The following is a 22,972-nucleotide window of genomic DNA, read 5'->3' on the forward strand; positions in this document are numbered from 1 at the left end:
ATGATTGTCGACGCAATATATTCTCTATCATCTCCAAACAATTCGAACATAATATAAGATTTCTAGAAAGTAAGACTTCTTCTTTTAATATTTTAGTTACATTTTGAGTTAAAGTTTTTGAGAAGGATACGTAGAAAAACAAAGATGCTCTAGGATGTACACTAATGCGTATGAAAACTTTCTTTGATCCATCTTAAAGTGACTTGGTCATACAATAGTCAGCTATCTGCATCTATTGCACCAATACCTACAAGTCACACAAATTCTCTCATGCTACGTGGTACAAGAAATCTTTTGTTTTTGGGTGTGTATGTGTATAGAAAATGAGTATGTATCCTCTCTAGTTTGTATCTAAACTAGAGAGAATTGGTTCTCCAATCGCAATGGTTTGCTACTGACACAATGGTCATGATTGGATGGGTCCTACGAACTACTTGTCCATGCATGTCAGTGGAGATGATCCAATCAAAGTCATCACATCGATCACAAATGGCCATCATTGGAATAGGTCCTCTCTTATTCAAGAATACATTGGAGAGGATCTCAGCTCAGAAAAAATGAAACTCCCTTGCATTGCGGTAGAAAAAGTTTTATGACCCAATAGGCAATAGCTTAGAGTTAAACCTTCTCTTGTTTCTTTTATGATATAAAGTGGCTTGTTGGTGGAAAAATGGACCACCCCACGAATACAATTATAGCACCCAAATCCGTCAGCAAGCTCGAGCTCATCCAAGTGCTCGGGCTCTTCCGCTCTCGAGCTCATCCAAGTGATCGGGCTCTTCCGCTCGGGCTCTTCCGCTTTCGAGCTCATCCAAGTGCTCGGGCTCTAAGTGCTCGAGCTCATAGGCCGAGCCGAGCACAGCAGGCCGAGCACAGAAGGCCGAGCTCAGAAGGCTGCCGAGCACAGAAAGCTGCCGAGCACAGAAGGCCGAGCACAGAAGGCCGAGCTCAGAAGGCTGCCGAGCTCCGAAGGCTGCCGAGCACAGAAAGCTGCCGAGCACAAAAGGCCGAGCACAGAAGGCCGAGCACAGCAGGCCGAGCACAGCAGGCCGAGCATAGAAGGCCGAGCACAGAAGGCTGAGCTGACCTCAGAAGGCCGACCTCGTCATCTATATGCTGCGGCCATGCCCTGCAGCAGCCTTACCGCACCATGTTTTACTTGCCGGCCACGCCACGACATTAATCAGGAACCATACTCTGCTACGACTGTCAACGCCTCATCATTCCTAAGAATGTACTGCACTGTGCGCCTCAAGCAAGCTCTGGCTGCACGCCATCTCCTCCCATGATGGGAACGGGCCATCCACGGCAACTCATTACTTCCACGCCCACGTCCAATCGTGACGGTAATCCATTAATTCGTCCAGTCACATCACAGGTAACCCTGCCACTCTCCCTATAAAAGGGGAGCTTCTCCCTCTAAAATGGGGGCCGGAGGCTTCTTCCTCCCAAGGGAGGCTTCGGACTTGGAAATACAGTCCCTCTCTCTTCTCCAAAATTAAGCCCCCCTCTGACTTAGGCATCGGAGGGCCGGCGCCGGAAAGCCCGGCCACCAACTTCTTGCAGGTTCCCCCCACGGAGGACGCCGCCCGCCGACGGATCGCCGCCCGCCAGTGTTCGCCGGAGTTCCTCCTCCTCCTCGGTTCGCGGCCGCCCCTGGGTCCAAATTCCAGCAACATGGCTGTATTCAAATTTCTGCACTCACATCACAGAGACATGAGGCCATCTTGGAAAATTTGTTGATCACATTGGCTGAAACTCTAGTGGGAAAGGTCTGCTACTCCCATGGATCAGTTTTCAACTAGAAAGACTCGTCATTCCCACTTGAATAACTCGCCAAAACATGCAATGGACTGACTTGTTGAACCCAAAAAGTTACAGAGAGGGGAAGGAATCCACTCGCATGCATGAGAATCCCAACTTGAGATCCACTAAAAATTCGAAAAGGAATGTAAATTAAGTATTTGCATTGGTACCAATGGAGTTGTGCCAAGATTTCTTAGACTTTTAATTAGATCTCGGGCCACGGCCCTTGAATATTGAAGGGGCAATCTAGGCAATATAATAACTACTGGTTCTACCGGTTAAGTTCGATAGTGGGACCCTTCCCTCCAAATCTGATGGTTTCCACCCTTCTCCTCCATCTATAATAGGGTTGCAAATAGGTCTGGTCGAAGAGGATTATGCTTGACCCCAACCTGGCTTGGTTTTGTATTTGGGTTATGATTTTAGATCCAAACCTAACCCATCATCTGATCGGGCAGATCTATGGAAAGAATTTTAGACTGAGCGGATTATTTGGGTTGAGTCGAGGTCAAGTATGATAGGACCCAACATGAAACATTCAAGTTTGAGTTGGGATAGAGTTCGATCAAGTTCGTAGTTAGAGTTTAGTATCTAGCGATTAACCAAAATTGAATAGTTGATAATTAAATATAAAATAAAAAAATAATAAAAAAGAGCTAATTTAAACATAAGTTATTTTTTCAAAAATCTTTCATTTCATCAAACTAATGGATCATTCTTATGTTTATAAACTATGATTTTTAATATATTATATTGATATGCTTAACGGTATTATAAATAACAATATACAAAATCAAACAATAGATGAGAGGAGATGTAGTTATTAAGATAAAAAATGAGGAATTACTTTAAATGAGATTTTATTCAATGAAATGGGAAAGATTATCAAAATGGAGAAGACAATTTATATAATTCAAGGTTTTGGACTGAGCCGGATCAAGTTCGATTAGAGATTGCCCATTTTCGTTGATCCAAATTAAACCCAAATAATTTATAGATTAGGTTAGCCCAGGTTAAAAATTACAATATCTAGTCCATACCCAAAATTTAGATAAGATCCAATTTTTGACCTCAACAATATTGTAATTTAGATAAAATTACAATATCTTGTGCTCTCAATTTTTGACCTTCTCTTTCTCTTATACTTCTAACTTCTCATCAAGAACCTCCTCTTGTGTAGCACTTGAACACTTGCTAAATGCAAACTAAAAATTAAATTGCTAGAAGCCTAAAGCACTTGTTAAATATTGCTAGAAAAGAGAAATAGTAATAGTAGAGAAGGAGAGAAGAGTTGGTTTGGTGTGGTGAGAATGAGGGAGGAAAGGGGTATTTAAGGACTCCAAATTTTTTTCCCCAAAATACCCTTCAAATTAGCCGTTTTATGGCTGTTGGGAGAGGCAAAATGGGTAAAAAGCCACAAATAGCCCTTATGGGCCAAAAAAATAGCCGTTATGGGCCACACATAACGGCTATTTTTTTTGGACAGACGGGTCGTTCCGGGCCCGTCTCGTGCCTGGCACGGCCTGTGCCGGGCCCGGCATGGCCCGCCACCCCACGGGCCTAGGGCCGTAGGTTAAGCGGGCCGGGCCAGGCACGGCCCGTTTGGTCTGTGGCCCGGTGGGCTTGGGCCTGGCCCGGCCCGATGCCCATCTCTACCACCCACCATAAGAAGAAAAAGGTCCTTTTAGAAGAGTCATGAAAGATGAGAGGGGAAGTGGGAATTCCCTCAACCATGAAGTTCTAATATTTTGAAGCAAAGTTCAGAGTAAACTGAAGCTCCATAGCCACTCACCTTTTGGAAGCTTATTTTCATGAGTATATGCCTTTTAAGTGAGATAAGAGAAGTGTAATAACTAAAAATATATTTATCATATGAAGCAATTGTGGAATAAAAACAATCTCGGATCATTAACATCATTCCGTCCTACTAGTTTTCACATGCATTGCATATGGTCAGTGCTAGTGGTTCTATAGTGAAAGCTTCATCTTCATATAATAATATGAAAAATATGATGTTTATATCAGCCAAATACAGTTAAATGCACAGAGAAAATCATTTTCAAATCTATAGAATTATCGATCTATTACAACAAAATTCTGATTTAATTTCCCTACCAAATTGTATATCAAAACAATCATCCAACTTTTTTCGAAGGAAAGGAGGAAATGTAGCAATCTTCTGACTTCCGAGAAGCTTTCCAGAAGACTTTGGCTAACCCCCGTCTCTGTTATTTCAGTTGCTTTATGAATGAGGGGAAAAAAGGTGGCAGTCTCTCATGGTTTAAGCTTCACTTACTAGACCGATGGATTTAAGCTTTAGCAGTCTTCCAAATCTGAGATCAAATATCTTCTTCTTTAGACAAATATATACCAACATGTAACAATATCTTCAAAAGAAAGAACCAGTCAAGGCATGGAAATAGTGCTTGGTTGATGCAATATTACTATAGATGGTTTATAGTTAAGTTTGTGGATATATCTTGTATGTGTTTGCTTCATTAATTCATTATCTGTAAGATAGCAAGATTAGTATGAAGTTTAATCATTCAAACTCCTTTTTTCTAGCCGCCCTCAACCCCCACCCCACAACTGCACCCCCCTGCCCCATCCAGTTTCTTTTGTTGCTTGTGATTGGAAATCATATCTCACATAGGTTGGTTGGAGCAAATTTAGCATTTGGTTGGGGTATTAAACACATTGTGATGCCAATTATATCCAGCTTTTAATTCTTTGTGGTTTCTAAGATCCTTAGCATATGTTGGCCAATCTACTGTTTCTTTGCATTATCTTAGCAAATAACAATCTAATGGTATGCACCAACAAACCATTCTCTTCCGCCTTCATTCAACCATAGTCTTGAGTCTAATGTCTCCACAATCACTCTGAAATGTGTAGACTAGCAGTGCACTTTTTCTATGCAATATTCGCTCTATTATTCATGCAAGATCCGTTTCTTAGCTTGGGCTCCACCTCCGGAACACTGGGGAGGTTCATGGCATGCCCTAGATGGACCTAGAGGATAAGATTGCCTGCTGGATCAAAGCCCTCAACATGAAGAAAAAAAGAGACTAGGCAAGGATCCATCAGTTTGGATCAAAGTCATGGATGGATAGTCTGGAACAATTTGGAAACTTGAAGGATCTGTTAAAATTGTCTTAAAGTCGAGAGCGTGCCTTTGGGACTAGTCCAAAGTTGAGGGGGTGACCCTATAATTTTTCCAAAAAGAAAAGAAGAGCCTAGGCAAGGATCGAGGGCAAGAAGCTCTCACTCGATCAAGCTTCCTATCGCTGCAAATAGTTCGGTGCAAAGGTTAGGCCTATCTAGCACTTGTTGAATGTTTAAATAGAATTGATTTATTTTGTTGTTAGAACAAAAATCGACTTAACCTCTATCAATTTCCTACTCCCCCTCCTTTTTTTTCCCCTATTATTCCTGTAATTCATTTGCTTCAAACATGTTTAGCATATTATCATTTTATGAATTAAGCTTTTACAGATGAAAATATATTCAAAATTATAAATTTAGTTTCCATTGTTTCCATCACCAACTATTTTATTAGTCAGACTATTTATTGAACTGAGATTGGCTACTTTAAGACTAAATAAGTAAAACTATCAACTGTTCTCACCTCTTTATCACACATGGCTGCTTTCAGAAAATGCACTTGGAACGCATAGGGTGCGCGGGCACAGTTAGATTACATTCAAGCTTGTCCAGAATTCTTTTCTCCATAGTCAATATCTGCTCTCTGCGATATGCCTGCATATGAAGTCCTTGACCAGCTCTCAGCCAATTTCAACAACTCAGTAATCAATACAAGAAAACAAACACATTAAAGAAACAGTCTTTGGCTAAAGAATATTATAATTACTACCTCTGAGCCTCCATGGTCTTCTCCTCGCACTCAATGAGCATGACACTCTTACCCACAAGCTGCAACTTTATCCTCAGGACTGTTTCCATGGAAAGGTATTTATGTAAAATGTAAGGTAGAGAGCCTCAGTTCTCAGCTTGAACTTATGGAGTTCTTCAATCAGCCAATCAGCAAATCAGCCAGAATTTCTCTTATCTTTGCGTTGATCTTAACTTGGGAGCCCACATAGTCAGAAAGAGCAAACGCTTGTCAGCTATGATAGGTAAATTAAAAGGAGAAACTGCAACAGAGACACTATAACAACCCAGGAGGAGAAGAAGCCTTGACATGGAGGGTGATGCTGTAGTTCCTCAGCAGCAGCGAGGTGGGATAGAATCAGAAGCCCACTTCTTTCAAATCTCATTCTTTTTTATCTCTTAGTTTGGTTTTTTGAATGGTTTCATGAGAGAGAAACATTTTCTTGCTATCTTTTTCTCATATGAATCTTTAATTGTCTTCATCCTACTTTGAACCATATCTATCTTGATGTTCTTTATAGGTTTTTCGTTTGTTTATCTGTATGTTAGCCATTGTGAAGATCTTTTCTTCGTTTTCTCCTTTACCTTTTTTTTCTTTTTTTTTTGCATTCTTTTGTTTCTTCTTTTCCTGTCTAATTTTGGTTTCCTCATGTTAAATTTGTTATTTGAGTTCTTTCCATGTTCTTTTAGATCAACTGTACTGGAGGTTTTCAGAAATGCTCTATTCTGAATCTGAGCAGCGAAGGGGAGTCGCGAACAGCCTGCCCTCCCCAGTCATTCTTTTCTTCCGTGTAGGTTTTCAAACGTTGTAATGCGTGTATTTTCTCCTACATTGTTATGTGGATTCAATGCTCTGTTTTCTCTCTTCAATTTTTAGTTTGTTTCTACTAAAGAGATGGGAATTTTGGCAACTTTTATTAGCTTGATCTTCCATTGTGAAGGTTGTTGCTCTTCTACATGCCATAATGAATCGCCATGTATTGGCCCTTGTTTTATTCTTTTTGTGTTAATTCTTCTGATTTTGTCCTGAGCATTAGGTGCTGCTGTTGGGAAGTAAAAAGCAGCAGCTGGAGCAAATGGAAAGAAACGAAAAGCACTTGGAGACATTGGTAATGTTGTTACAGTCTGGGGTGCTGAGGGGTAAGGATGTTTCAGCTACGATGACTCAAAGTTACAAAACCTTTGTGAGCTTCTTTCTTATTGATTTAAATCTTTTTGCATTGCTTCTTGGAAACCACAGCCTCAGATCTGTTGCTCTGTGACTAGGTTGACTTCAGCTTTAGGTTTTTTAAATTATTTCAAAACGATCGCTTTAGCTATTCTAAAACGTCTAATACATTGCTTGGATGCTTTCAATCAGAATTTTCGCTAATTAAGTTTTCTTTATTCTTAATTAATTTATCAGTCTTATGCATGAAAGTTTGATTGGATGACTTTACTTTTTTGTTCTTTAAGGTAAGAGTTTTGCATTCATCCATTAATTCATTAAATGCATCATAAAGCTCTTCAAAAGTAAAGCCAAGATGAGTTTCAGTGCTTACCTCATTGCCATCAGCCATTAGGCAAAGATTTGTCTTTTCTTGCGGTTCTTCTTCTGAAGATGAATCTTCAGTTTCACTCCAAGTAGTGAGGAAGAGCTTCTTCTTCTTCTTTCCATATTTTCTCATTAGTGGGCAGTCGGCTCTAAAGTGACCGGGTTTCTTGCATTCGTAACAAGCGACTGCCTCTTTCTCTTTTTTCTTACCTTTTTCCTTATCAAAGGCATTTGAAGTGAATCTCTTCTTCTTCTTTCCATATTTTCTCATTAGTGGGCAGTCGGCTCTAAAGTGACCGGGTTTCTTGCATTCGTAACAAGCGACTGCCTCTTTCTCTTTTTTCTTACCTTTTTCCTTATCAAAGGCATTTGAAGTGAATCTCTTCTTGTAGGAAGGTTTCTTCTTTCTTAGGAACCTTTTGAACTTCCTAACAAGAGCTTCTTCCTCATCTCCTTCTTCTTCATCCTCACTGCTGCTACTGTCATTTTTCTTGTGAGCAGTGAATTTGAAAGCTATTACCTTTCTCCTTTGGCTCTCTTTCTCGGTGTGCTGCTTCATAGTTAGCTCATGGGTCATCAGCGATCTAAGAAGCTTTTCTAGTGGAAGTGTGTTGAGATCTTTAGCTTCTTGGATAGCTGTCACTTTAGCTTCCCATGTGCAAGGTAGAGAACGAAGGACTTTCCTGACAAGATCACTATTAGAATAAGTTTTTCCAAGACTTTTTAAGCCATTAATGATATCAGTGAATCTTGTGAACATGCATGTGATGGTTTCAGATGGTTCCATTTTAAACAGTTCATATTTATGTACAAGCATGTTGATTTTAAATTCCTTCACCTGATTGGTATCCTCATGGGTAACCTTAAGTCTATCCCATATTTCCTTAGCCGAAATATAGGTGGAAATCCTATTGAATTCATTTGTATCTAAAGCACAATAAAGTACATTCATTGCCTTAGCATTTAGTTGGACCCTTTTCTTATCATTATTATCCCAATCTTTTTCAAGCTTGGGAATTGCAATATTATCTACAATGTGTGTGGGAATGTATGGTCCATTTATTATTATGCTCCAAACATCATAATCTTGGGCTTGTATGAATATCCTCATTTTAGCCTTCCAATAGGTGTAGTTTGTTCCATTGAACAAAGGTGGCCTATGGGTAAACTGCCCTTTACTTAGGGTAGACCCAAATTGAGTTGCCATTTAATCTTTTGTTTTAATTAAATTGGATCAACAATCAATATTAGAGCACCTGCTCTGATACCACTTGTTGCCCAGAAGACAACCCAAGAGGAAGGGTGAATTGGGTTCTAATTAAAATTAGATTCTTTAATTTTATCTATTGAGGATTATAAAAGCTTTCTTGATTTTAAACAAATGTAATTAAGTAATATATAAGAAAACAGTAAAGAAGTAAAGCAAGATAAACCACAATACAAACACAAGGTTTTTATAGTGGTTTTAAGTAAACCAACCTTGTTTCTACATCCACTCCCCAAGCTTTCCTTGGGAATTCACTATAATCCTAAGATTATAGCCCGGTTGTTTTACAAGCTCACAACCTAACTTGTTGTTTTCATAGGATCACAACGAACCTGATCGATTTTCCCTGGCTCACCGACTAATACCACTCTATTTATTTTTTCGGGCTCACAAACAACCCAGTTGGTTTTACGGGCTCACTAACCAAAATCTACACTATTGGTTTTACGGGCTCACCAACAAACCTTAACCCCTTGATTGAATCAAGTAACAAATATCAGAGAGTAGAGTTTAAAGATTACAAGCTTCAAAATAAGCAGATATAACAATGTAAATAAAATATAAAGAAAGAAGCTCTCAAACAGAGTTTGCTGATGCAAGGCTTGGCTTCTCTTTTACTGGATCCTCTCTTCAATGCGCTGGTAGTTGAGGATCACTTCAATGAGCCTTTAATAGAGCAGAATTAGGTTACAAACCTAAGAACAAACAGAAAGTACTTAAGAACTTCTTTGTTAAAGTAAAAAAAACTAAAACTGAAAATGTAACTTGCTTCTGCTATGGTAAAGTATGTCACAAAATAAACATATGTAATTTCAGAAAAACAGAATAAAGTAAAAAAAATTTGGGTTCCAAAAAGAACCACTTATACTAACCATGAAAGACCCAAGAAGGTTTGGGTACCTAAATCTGCTTGATTGTTGCTTCTAGGAGTGTCTTGCGGCCTAACATAACAAAAGAAGTTGGTATCTTGATAGTGGCTGCTCAAGACACATGATGGGTGACAAAGATCAATTCTTCACCCTTGAAGCAAAGGAAGGAAGAGTGGTGACTTCTGGTGATAATGGCCAAGGTCGCATTGTTGGTATTGGTAAAATTCAAATCACCCTTTCTACCTTTATAGATAATGTATTATATGTTAATGGTTTAAAGCACAATCTTATTAGTATTATTCAATTATGTAACAAAGGATTTAGGGTTACCTTTGAAGCATCTCTATGCATTGTAACTAACCCCATAGATAATGACATTATCTTTATAGGACATAGACGTGGCAATATCTACATGATAAATCTAGATGATCTTACTATGAGTAGTCATTGCCTAGTTGCCACGGATATTAGAGTTAATGAAGCTAGTTGGATATGGCATCGTAGATTAGGTCATACTAGTATGGATCTAATATCTAAGTTAATAAAGAAGGAACTAGTTAAAAGAATTCCTAAGTTAAAATTTGAAAAAGATAGAATATATAAAGCATGTCAATTAGATAAACAAACAAGAAATTCTTTTAAATCTAAAGACATCGTGTCAACCTCTAGACCACTAGAATTACTTCATATGGATCTTTTTGGTCCTACTAGAACTACTAGTCTATGAGGAAAGAAGTACAGGTTCGTAATAGTAGATGACTTTTCTAGATACACATGGGTACTGTTTTTGGCACACAAAGATGAATAGATTCTTCAAGTAACCTCAAGTCTATCTCATATTTCCTTAGCAGAAATACAGGTGGAAATCCTATTGAATTCTTTGCATTTAAGGCACAATAAAGTACATTTATTGCCTTAGCATTTAGTTGGGCTCTTTTCCCATCATTATCATCCCAATCTTTTTCAAACTTGGGAATTTCAATATTATCTACAATGTGTGTGAAAATGTGTGGTTCATTTATTATTATACTCCAAATATCATAATTTTGAGCTTGTATGAATATACTCATTCTAGCCTTCCAATCTTTTTGCATTGCTTCTTGAAAACCACAGCCTGAGATCTATTGCTTTGTGACTAGGTTGACTTCAGCTTTAGGTTTTCTAAATTATTTCAAAACGATCGCTTTAGCTATTCTAAAATGTCTAATACATTGCTGTCTCTCAAAAAGTTCTGATGCTCGGCTTCAAGATGAAGCACAAACAGCCATTACCACTGCTGCTAATGAGGTATAAACGATGATCTCTATCATTTATATAGATCATCGCGATTCATTATGGCATGTAAAAGAGCAACAGCCTTGACAAAGGAAGATCAAAGTGATAAAAATTGTCAAAATCCCCAACTCTTCAGCAGAAACAAACTAAAACATGAAGAGGAAAAATAGAGCATTGAATCCACATAACAATGTAGGGAAAAACATACCATCAAAATGAAAGAGTAGATGCCCTATAAGCCAATCATTTGATGGGTTTCTCTTTGTAATCCTCCAAATCATGTACTTTGACACTCGATATATATCAATAAAGGCATTGTGTTTCATCATTTGCTGCTTATCTATTTTATTATTGGATGATGAACCCCATAAATTAGGACATTGGTTTTAAGGTTATGATGAGATCATACCAGTGAGACCTAAAATCCTAAAATCCTAATTTAGAATATTCCCAGTCAAATTGGTATATTGAGTCGGGGATCAATATTACCGGAAAGACTGGCACATCTTATGTATGCTCAATGTAGAGGGTGATTGATCTCACAATCACTTGTGTGAGACACTAATACAAAGATGTGGGTGCTCATTAGAGGAATGAGTTCACTGAAATGACCAGCCATGAGAACATCTTATGGATTCTTACTTAATTATCAAAAGATGGTTCTCATAGTGGGAGTTGTGCAAGTGATCCTTAGACCTGAGATCACCATGGTACCTTGTGCACTTGAAGCTATGTTTTGGTTTACCCTCATTCACGACATTGCGTTGTGTATGGGGTATTCTGGATATGGTGGATTTTGTACGAAGGTTGTGAGTAGGTCAACAAGAAATCAGTCACTTCTAGTAAGAGAAGGTAACATCCTACTTACTCTAATCTTATGATGATTCAAGAAGCCTTTGATCAAAGCAAAATGAATATTAGAAAGAGTTTCTAATGTTTCATTGTTTGAATTATCATATAAAAGATTGAGAGAGACATGAATAAGTGATTGAGTTTGATATTGATCCATACTCGAGCACTTATTCAGGATGTAGTATGACTGAGGGATTGAATTGCACAGTAACTTGCCACTGAAGGGTATATTTGGATTTGTCCAATACATTCCTCATCTTCCGGGTAGACATGATACGTTGCTAGACGTCAATCATGTCTTGTGGGTTGATCGGATCAAAGAGTTTGATTAGATCAAAGCATCAGAAAGGTTCTGATTGCTAAGTCAGGTTTAGCACTAAATTGAACCAAAATTGGATTAGAGGTATTCTAATCAGGTTAGGTCAACTTGCACCTGCACCTACTGCTGGCTAAGATAAGGAACCCAATGGGTCACACACAAGGGAATTGATCAAGGGTCTAATTGGATTAGATCATGTTTGCAAGATGAACATGCTAGCACGTGTTGCAAACCCTAGCTCCTGATTCAAATTAAATTCGAATATGATTCTTAGATTAGGTTGATCTAATATGATTAGATCATGACCTAATATGGGTTAGCCAAGAGTTGAAACCCATTTGGCTTTAATTAGACCTGATTTGATTAGGTTTAATGTTTTCTTTAAGTTGGTTAAACCCAATTGGATTGGGTTTGATAGGGCCTTCACTTCTGGACCATTGGATCGCTTCCTGGATGAAGGATCTGGTCCACTGGTTGGCGCCTTCATCTGGACCATTGGATGGATTCCTGGATGAAGGATCTGGACCATTGGTCAGCGCCTGAATCTGGACCACTGGATGGCTCTCTGGATGAAAGATCTGGACCGTTCCTCAGCGCCTGAATCTGGACCATCGGTGATGGCATCTTGCTTCTGGACCATTGGATGGCACCCTGGATGATGATGCCTTGATCTGGACCATTAGATGGTGCCTAGATCTGGACCATTGGCTTTGGTTCACTGCATTTGGGCCCTTGGATCATCAGGATTTAAGAGGGAGACATGAGAAAGAAGTTGATACACCCTTCTCCTTAGCACCCCATCATGATGGGATGCCTCTCTTGGCACATGCCTCATCATGATGAGGTGTGTGGATGGGATGCATCCCTTTATGATGCATCCCTCCATCTCTTATAAATAAGGAGGTGCCTTGGGGTTCTAAAGATCATCCAAGAAAAAGCCTCTCCTTCTCTCTCCCTTATCCCTTCTTTCTTACAAGCCTCTCTCTTTTGTCCTAACCCAAGACAAGAGGGTCTTCTTTAGGACAAAAAGGCTAGTGAATGTTTTAGAGGTAGAAAGGAAGAAGGAAGTGAAGAAAAATCAGCCAATTAAATCCTTTGGAAGGATTGAACAATTAGAATCAAGTTTTGGTGGAGCTAGAGTCTTGAACCCATTCCTGTGTGGATCAACATCGGAGGGTGAACATTTGGGCACCTTAGGACATCTTCAGACATATTGGATATAGCGTGATAGGTATTCTTCTATACCAAGATTATATTTTCTACATTATTTGGTTATACTATTAAGGCGATCTTGGCTTATTAGGGTTTCATATAATGGGTTTTATAAGAAAATTTTATAATCCCATATCTTCCGCTGCGCCCTAGGGCACTGGAAAACCCAACAGTGGTATCAGAGCCACCCTTAATCTGTTTAACCAAATGATAATACATGCTATTATCTTGATGCTATGAGATAGCTAGGTTGTTTGTATGCATGATTAGTTTATGCTATGAGATAGTGTTATATTCATGTTGTAGCATAGTATAATTGCTAGTACTAAATTATAGAATGTGCAATGAGACCAATATAGTAGTATGAAAACTTTGGGCTGACCCATTCTGGAACAATCGACTCAGTTGGTGTCTAGGAAGGAAGCCACAGGTGGTTACTTAATTAGGACCTCACTCTCTGAGTGAGGGGTGCCTCCCACCTGCTTTTCTGGCCAATTATTTGATTGTCCTTTATGGTTGAGCTTAATGTTAGTAAGATACTACTATTTGAAAGCCCTCACTAAATTCATAATTAAGTCGTAGTGTTAATTGCTTTAAGCTGAGCCATTCTGAATCAATTGACTAAGTTGGTGTCTAGGAAAGAGGCTACAGGTGGTTATTTAATTAGGACCTTACTAAGTAAGGAGAGCCTCCCATCTGCTTACCTGGCCAACTATTTGATTGACCTCCATGGAAAAGCTAATTGCTGATATAACACTATAAAGGTCCTTCCTTCATGCTTAGATATTATTATGTCAATATCTACGCTAGCTTGTTGTGATTCCCACAAGGCTAGTATTAGGGATTGATATTGTAATATCTTGGTGCATATGATGCATATGGCATATTTTAATATGTTGCCTTGTTGTGATTCCCACAAGGGCAGCATTATTCAAATATGACTGTATAAAAATGAAGGGTTTGACTTAACTAGACACAATAGTTTGTTGTGATTCCCACAAGACTATATGTGTGCTAGAGGACAGAATAAAGTTGGGAATTGCATGGGATGCAATTGGAAAGAGTTTCCTACCTTTGAACTTATAAGGGCTTGTTGTGATTCCCACAAGGTCTTTTATAAGGAATTTGGATCTCAACCCCACTAAGAAAATTAGTATTTTCTCGTTCATCATACTTGAGGGTTATGATATTCGATAAAAATAGTGGGAGTAACAATTAGATAAAAGTCCTTGTCTGATTGAATACATGTCATCATGATTGGTCTGCTTATATTAGTGTTCTTTATAATTATAGATTAATTCTGCAAAAATGGCATCTTCACTCTCACTTAGAGGTATCTTAGATACAAACAAATTGACTGGTTCCAACTATGTGGATTGGTTGAGGAATTTAAAGATTGTTCTCACACAAGAAAAACTTTCCTACATTCTTGAAACCCCTGACCTAGGGTCAGCAGGGGAAGATGCAACTGAGGAGGAATTGGCCACATATCGTATGTGGAAAAATGACAGTTTGACTGTCAAATGTATCATGCTTGCTTCTATGAATAATGAATTGCAGAGGCAGCATGATAGCATGGATACTCACTCCATACTCCTTAACTTAAAGGAGTTATATGGTGAGCAGAGCAGAACTGCTAGATATGAGATATCTAAACAGTTGTTCCGTGCTAGAATGATCGAGGGATCGTCTGTGCAAGACCACTGTTTAAAGGTTATAGACTTAATCACTCGATTAAGTCAACTTGGTTTTGCTATGGACAGTGAGCTCAGTCAGGATTTGATCCTGCAATCACTACCCGACTCATTCTCGCAGTTTGTCGTGAATTATCACATGAACAAACTGAATTCCTCCCTGCCTGAGCTTCTAAATATGCTGAAAACAGCAGAGTCTCACATCAAGAAGGACAAGGGTCCGATCCTTCTTGTTGGTGAGAGCTCAAAGAAGAAGTCGGGCAACAAGGGTTCAAAGAAAAAATTAAACCCTAAGAGTCGCATCAAAAAGAAGAAGGAAAAGAAAATCTCTGGATCCGGTACCTGTTTCCACTGCGGCAAGACAGGGCATTGGAAAAGGAACTGCAAGAGCTTTCTTGCAAGTGTGAAGCCTGATGCAAGTGTTGCATCAAAAGGTATGTTTTTATTACATGCCAATATGACATTAAGTTCTTCCGATTCTAATTCATGGGTATTGGATACCGGTTGTGGTTCTCACATATGCAAATCTTTGCATGGACTGCAGAAAATTAGAAGTCTGAAGAAAGGTGACTTCGAGCTATATGGCGCTGGAGGAGAATCCATCCTGGCTGAAGCTGTTGGCACCTACATACTAGAGCTACCCTCCGGGAAGTTCTTGAAGCTAGAAGACTGTTATTTTATGCCAAAAATCATTAGAAATGTAATTTCAATTCCTTTGTTGCTTAAGAAAGGATTCGAAATAAATGGAAAGAGCAATGGTTGCTCTATTTCTTTATCTAATGAGTATTATTGTCATGGCACTATGGAAAATGGTCTTTTAGTATTATGTCTTAATAATGTTATGTTTCATATTGGCAAAGATAATAAAAGAAAAAGAGAGAATATTAATAATACCCTCCTCTGGCATTACCGATTAGGTCATATTAGTGAGACAAGGTTACACAAGTTGTATAAAGATAAATTCTTTGATCCTTATGATTTTGAATCATTAGGAACTTGTGAATCTTGTCTTATGGGTAAAATGACCAAGTCTCCATTCTCGGGACATGGAGAAAGGGCAAGTGAGTTGTTAGAACTCGTACACACTGATGTGTGCGGTCCTATATCAACTCCAGCTAGAGGTGGATACTCTTACTTCATCATATTTACTGATGACTTATCAAGGTTCGGTTTTGTATATCTAATGAAACATAAATCCGAAGCCTTTGATAAATTTAAAGAGTATCAAAGTATGGTCGAAAAACAAACTGAAAAGTGTATTAAAATCCTTCGATCTGATCGAGGAGGAGAATACCTTTCTAGTGAATTTTTAGATTATCTTAAATTAAAGGGTATACTCTCTGAATGGACACCTCCATATACGCCACAATTAAATGGTGTAGCTGAAAGGAGGAATCGTACCTTATTAGATATGGTACGGTCAATGATGTGCTTCACAAATCTTCCAATTTCCTTCTGGGGACATGCCCTAGAAACTGCTACATTAGTATTAAATAGAGTACCATCTAAGTCTGTATCTTGCACTCCATATGAGATATGGAAAGGAAAGAAACCTAATCTTAAGTATCTTAAGATATGGGGTTGTCATGCTTGTGTCAAAAGAAATTTTGGACATAAGCTAAGTGCTAGATCAGACAAGTGTACATTTGTAGGTTATCCTAAAGACAGTTTAGGATATATCTTCTATGATCCTACCGAACAAAAGGTATTTGTTGCTAGGCATGCCACTTTCTTGGAAAAAGAGTTTTTCTTAGAAAAGGGCAAGGATAGAAGAATTGAACTTGATGAAGTTCAAGACCTACAAGGTGAGACACATAATAATCCTCAACCAGATGTACCCATGGAAGAGGTACAGCCACTACACACTACTCCTCTCCGAAGGTTAGAAAGAGTGCGAAATGCACCTGAGAGGTATGGATTTATCATTGAGAATGATGAAGCCCACATCATTGATAACGATGACCCTCTGACCTATTCGGAAGCTGTCAAGAGTAGGGACTCTGACAAATGGTTGGACGCCATGAAATCCGAGATAGATTCTATGTATACAAACCAAGTGTGGACTTTGGTTGATGCACCTGAGGGAGTGATTCCAATAGGGTGCAAATGGGTATACAAGAAGAAGATAGGAGCTGATGGCCAAGTAGAAACCTACAAGGCCAGGCTAGTGGCAAAAGGTTTCAGGCAAAAACAAGGCATTGATTATGATGAAACTTTTTCGCCAGTAGCTATGCTCAAATCTATTCGGATTATGCTTGCTATAGCTGCATACTATGATTATGAGATCTGGCAGATGGATGTCAAAACCGCCTTCCTTAATGGTCACCTTGAGGAAGAGGTCTATATGACACAGCCAGAGGGATTTGTCTCAAGAGGGAGAGCAAATCAAGTATGTAGGCTTAAGAAATCCATTTATGGATTAAAGCAGGCATCTAGAAGTTGGAACATCCATTTTGACATGATAGTCAAAGAGTTTGGCTTCATTAAAAATATAGATGAACCTTGTGTGTACAAGAAGACTAGTGGGAGTGCTATTGTCTTCTTGATATTATATGTGGACGATATATTGGTCATTGGAAATGATGTTCCAATGATGCAATCGGTCAAGACTTGGCTATCAAAGAAATTTTCCATGAAAGACTTGGGTGAAGCATCCTATATACTTGGTATAAGGATCTATAGAGATAGATCTAAAAGGATGCTAGGTTTGTCCCAGTCTAGGTACATTGATAATGTGCTGAAGAGGTTCAACATGGATGGAAGTAAGAAAGGTTTCTTACCCATAGGACATGGCATACAACTCTCTAGGAAGATGTCTCCTAAGACATCTGAAGAGAGGAATAGAATGAGTTCTATTCCCTATGCTTCGGCAGTAGGGTCGATCATGTATGCTATGTTATGTACCAGGCCTGATGTAGCTTATGCCTTGGGCATGGTAAGTAGATTTCAGGCAGATCCCGGGGAGGATCATTGGAAAATTGTGAAAAGCATTCTCAAATACTTGAGAAGGACTAGAGATGTTTTTCTGATTTATGGAGGATCAGAATTGAAACTAGAAGGCTATTCAGATTCTAGCTTTCAATCTGATCCAGATGATAGTAAGTCAATCTCTGGATATATCTTCACTTTGAATGGTGGAGCTGTGAGTTGGAAAAGTTCCAAACAGCAAACTGTAGCTGACTCAACTATTGAGGCAGAATACATAGCTGTTAGTGAAGCTGCTAAGGAAGCAGTCTGGATGAAGAAGTTCATCACAGAGCTGGGTGTAGTTCCTGAGATTGCCGGACCAGTCCCAGTTTATTGCGATAACACTGGAGCAGTTGTACAGGCTAAGGAACCAAGGTCTCATCATAGATCCAAGCACATTTTGAGACGTTTCCACCTTGTTCGAGAGATAATCGAAAGACAAGACGTCAAGATTGAACGAGTAGACACAAAGAACAATATAGCAGACCCATTTACTAAAGCTCTACCACAGCAGCAATTCAAACGTCACCTCGATTGTATGGGGTTAAAATATAAGGGCGATTGGCTTTAGTGCAAGTGGGAGATTGAAAGAGTAGATGCCCTATAAGCCAATCATTTGATGGGTTTCTCTTTGTAATCCTCCAAATCATGTACTTTGACACTCGATATATATCAATAAAGGCATTGTGTTTCATCATTTGCTGCTTATCTATTTTATTATTGGATGATGAACCCCATAAATTAGGACATTGGTTTTAAGGTTATGATGAGATCATACCAGTGAGACCTAAAATCCTAAAATCCTAATTTAGAATATTCCCAGTCAAATTGGTATATTGAGTCGGGGATCAATATTACCGGAAAGACTGGCACATCTTATGTATGCTCAATGTAGAGGGTGATTGATCTCACAATCACTTGTGTGAGACACTAATACAAAGATGTGGGTGCTCATTAGAGGAATGAGTTCACTGAAATGACCAGCCATGAGAACATCTTATGGATTCTTACTTAATTATCAAAAGATGGTTCTCATAGTGGGAGTTGTGCAAGTGATCCTTAGACCTGAGATCACCATGGTACCTTGTGCACTTGAAGCTATGTTTTGGTTTACCCTCATTCACGACATTGCGTTGTGTATGGGGTATTCTGGATATGGTGGATTTTGTACGAAGGTTGTGAGTAGGTCAACAAGGAATCAGTCACTTCTAGTAAGAGAAGGTAACATCCTACTTACTCTAATCTTATGATGATTCAAGAAGCCTTTGATCAAAGCAAAATGAATATTAGAAAGAGTTTCTAATGTTTCATTGTTTGAATTATCATATAAAAGATTGAGAGAGACATGAATAAGTGATTGAGTTTGATATTGATCCATACTCGAGCACTTATTCAGGATGTAGTATGACTGAGGGATTGAATTGCACAGTAACTTGCCACTGAAGGGTATATTTGGATTTGTCCAATACATTCCTCATCTTCCGGGTAGACATGATACGTTGCTAGACGTCAATCATGTCTTGTGGGTTGATCGGATCAAAGAGTTTGATTAGATCAAAGCATCAGAAAGGTTCTGATTGCTAAGTCAGGTTTAGCACTAAATTGAACCAAAATTGGATTAGAGGTATTCTAATCAGGTTAGGTCAACTTGCACCTGCACCTACTGCTGGCTAAGATAAGGAACCCAATGGGTCACACACAAGGGAATTGATCAAGGGTCTAATTGGATTAGATCATGTTTGCAAGATGAACATGCTAGCACGTGTTGCAAACCCTAGCTCCTGATTCAAATTAAATTCGAATATGATTCTTAGATTAGGTTGATCTAATATGATTAGATCATGACCTAATATGGGTTAGCCAAGAGTTGAAACCCATTTGGCTTTAATTAGACCTGATTTGATTAGGTTTAATGTTTTCTTTAAGTTGGTTAAACCCAATTGGATTGGGTTTGATAGGGCCTTCACTTCTGGACCATTGGATCGCTTCCTGGATGAAGGATCTGGTCCACTGGTTGGCGCCTTCATCTGGACCATTGGATGGCTCTCTGGATGAAGGATCTGGACCATTGGTCAGCGCCTGAATCTGGACCACTGGATGGCTCTCTGGATGAAAGATCTGGACCGTTCCTCAGCGCCTGAATCTGGACCATCGGTGATGGCATCTTGCTTCTGGACCATTGGATGGCACCCTGGATGATGATGCCTTGATCTGGACCATTAGATGGTGCCTAGATCTGGACCATTGGCTTTGGTTCACTGCATTTGGGCCCTTGGATCATCAGGATTTAAGAGGGAGACATGAGAAAGAAGTTGATACACCCTTCTCCTTAGCACCCCATCATGATGGGATGCCTCTCTTGGCACATGCCTCATCATGATGAGGTGTGTGGATGGGATGCATCCCTTTATGATGCATCCCTCCATCTCTTATAAATAAGGAGGTGCCTTGGGGTTCTAAAGATCATCCAAGAAAAAGCCTCTCCTTCTCTCTCCCTTATCCCTTCTTTCTTACAAGCCTCTCTCTTTTGTCCTAACCCAAGACAAGAGGGTCTTCTTTAGGACAAAAAGGCTAGTGAATGTTTTAGAGGTAGAAAGGAAGAAGGAAGTGAAGAAAAATCAGCCAATTAAATCCTTTGGAAGGATTGAACAATTAGAATCAAGTTTTGGTGGAGCTAGAGTCTTGAACCCATTCCTGTGTGGATCAACATCGGAGGGTGAACATTTGGGCACCTTAGGACATCTTCAGACATATTGGATATAGCGTGATAGGTATTCTTCTATACCAAGATTATATTTTCTACATTATTTGGTTATACTATTAAGGCGATCTTGGCTTATTAGGGTTTCATATAATGGGTTTTATAAGAAAATTTTATAATCCCATATCTTCCGCTGCGCCCTAGGGCACTGGAAAACCCAACACAAAACAGAGCATTATAGCATCTGAAAACCTCCAACTACAATTGATTTAAAAGAACATAGAATGAACTCAAATAACAAATTTAACATGAGGAAACCGAACTTAAACAGGAAAAGAAGAAACAAAACAACAAGAGAAAAGATTTTCCCAACGGCTAACACACAGAGAAACAAACGAAAACCCTATAAAGAACATCAAGAGAGATATGGTCCAAAGAAGGAGCGAAACAATTAAAAATTCGTATGAGAAAAAGATAGCAAGAAACGGCCTTTCTCTCACCAAACTATTCAAGAAACCAAACTAAGAGATAAAAAAGAATGAGATTTGAAGGAGGTGGGCCTCTGATTCTATCTCACCTCGCTACTGCTGAGGAACTACAGCATCACGCCTCAATGCCATGGCTTCTCCTCCTCCTCCTTCCTGGCTCTTCCCAAAGCTCAACAACACGGAAGAAAAGAAATGCTGGAGGCAGGCTGTTCGTGACTCCCCATCTCTACTCAGATTTGCCAACGTAGAAGAAATCCAAAGGCTTCACAGGGGTGACCAAAAGAAAAGTAGGAGGGAAACTGACAAAAACGCTTGCTTTCCGGCCTCTTCCTTCCCTTCTTTCTCGTCTCTCTGGTTTCTTTCTTTCGTGATGGATGTTGTCTGGTTTCTTTCTCTCTGTCGTTCTTTTATAGTTTGTTGGATGAGAAGGGTATGCGGAGAGGATATCCCTGTGGGGCGAGGATACGCCTCCAACGGTCGAATTAAATCGAGAGCTCGACAATAGGAGAGACGCCTCCAACGGTCGAATTAAATCGAGAGCTCGACAATCGGAGAGACGCCTCCAACGGTCGAATTAAATCGAGATCTCGACAATCGGACGGCTCAGAGCGAGTGAGGGGCTGTAGCTGTCGGGTTGAGGGTGGGGATTAAACGAACAAAGTTAAGAGCGACGGCGGGACACGCACTGTACGGACATTCTCTGATGCATTACGGTGGAAATTATCCTCTAAATCTTGATTACTTTTCATTATCTTTTGAGGAAGTGTGGAATGGGAGAGATAGGGTATGTTCTCGTGGCCTTGCGGATCAGCGATGGGTTTATTGGGCTTTTTCAAGAACATGCATCATTTATTTTTATTTTTCGGACTAAAGTGCAATATTTAGTTTATTCCAACAATATCGAAGTAGAGCCGCCCAAGGCTCTAGCCTAAAGACTATTAGCTATAAATGCATTGAAGCGACTCTTAGCTATGAATTATTAAGGCTCCCAAGCCTAAAGACCTCTTAGTTACAAATGCAGCATTGTGGCTGTCAAGCCTAAAGACTCTTAGCTACAAATGCATCGAAGTCTCCAAATAATTTTTAAATTTATTTATTATTATTATTAGTGAGTTCGTCTTAGGCTTCCAAAACTACTGAGCCACTTCTGTGTCGGAACACAAGTTGATTGCTGGTTGCTTATTATTATTAACCAGCCGCACTTAGCATGTGGGATGGGTATATAGAGATGGATGGCAGTCATGCCATCAAACAACAAAATTTATAGATTTTTTTTCTTATTTTTTTCAGTGTTTAAAATGAGACCTGTTTGGCATGGAAAAGGAGGTGGATTGTCATGGCGCCCCATTATGGTATTCATGAGGCTAACTATCAAGTCTAGGTTAGGAGTATATTGGTGAAATACTAAGCTTGTATGTTGCATGCAACCTATGAGAAATCAAAGAGTACTTCACAAATAACTACGATTTTATCAACTGAGGAAGTATTTAACAATCTCCTATTAATTTTTCATAAGAATCATAGATGAAAAGGCTAAATGATTGTCGACGCAATATATTCTCTATCATCTCCAAACAATTCGAACATAATATAAGATTTCTAGAAAGTAAGACTTCTTCTTTTAATATTTTAGTTACATTTTGAGTTAAAGTTTTTGAGAAGGATACGTAGAAAAACAAAGATGCTCTAGGATGTACACTAATGCGTATGAAAACTTTCTTTGATCCATCTTAAAGTGACTTGGTCATACAATAGTCAGCTATCTGCATCTATTGCACCAATACCTACAAGTCACACAAATTCTCTCATGCTACGTGGTACAAGAAATCTTTTGTTTTTGGGTGTGTATGTGTATAGAAAATGAGTATGTATCCTCTCTAGTTTGTATCTAAACTAGAGAGAATTGGTTCTCCAATCGCAATGGTTTGCTACTGACACAATGGTCATGATTGGATGGGTCCTACGAACTACTTGTCCATGCATGTCAGTGGAGATGATCCAATCAAAGTCATCACATCGATCACAAATGGCCATCATTGGAATAGGTCCTCTCTTATTCAAGAATACATTGGAGAGGATCTCAGCTCAGAAAAAATG

At 39.1% G+C, this 22,972-nt stretch overlaps 1 protein-coding gene across 7 annotated transcripts; it reads right to left on the minus strand.

The window, feature by feature from the left end:
- Positions 1–3,745: 3,745 nt before the first annotated feature.
- On the minus strand, positions 3,746–21,362 carry LOC103698532 (uncharacterized). 7 transcript variants are annotated; one of them, XM_088715212.2, is made up of 4 exons: positions 20,965–21,362; positions 5,681–9,193; positions 5,435–5,579; positions 3,746–4,139 (listed from the first exon to the last, which is right to left on the minus strand). In XM_088715212.2, exon 2 carries the CDS (start codon positions 8,436–8,438, stop codon positions 7,050–7,052), a length of 1,389 nt encoding a protein of 462 aa, XP_088571338.1. In that variant the 5' UTR covers positions 8,439–9,193; positions 20,965–21,362; the 3' UTR covers positions 3,746–4,139; positions 5,435–5,579; positions 5,681–7,049. The 7 variants fall into 7 exon arrangements, with proteins under 7 accessions (XP_088571338.1, XP_088571339.1, XP_088571335.1 ...); XM_088715211.2 differs by having other exon boundaries at positions 3,747–4,139; positions 5,435–5,565; XM_039132392.3 differs by having other exon boundaries at positions 3,747–4,139; positions 5,435–5,892; positions 7,239–9,193; positions 20,965–21,361.
- Between the last annotated feature and the right edge of the window lie 1,610 nt (positions 21,363–22,972).

The sequence above is a fragment of the Phoenix dactylifera genome, chromosome 2 (genome assembly GCF_051530095.1).
Source record: "Phoenix dactylifera cultivar Ajwa chromosome 2, Ajwa_hap1_PhDact_Kaust_v1.1, whole genome shotgun sequence".
Lineage (NCBI taxonomy): Eukaryota > Viridiplantae > Streptophyta > Magnoliopsida > Arecales > Arecaceae > Phoenix > Phoenix dactylifera.

What these genes read in the sequence shown, in the direction of transcription:
- LOC103698532 (XM_088715213.2), bottom strand. Translation starts at nt 8,438, where the DNA reads ATGGCAACTCAATTTGGGTCTACCCTAAGTAAAGGGCAGTTTACCCAT.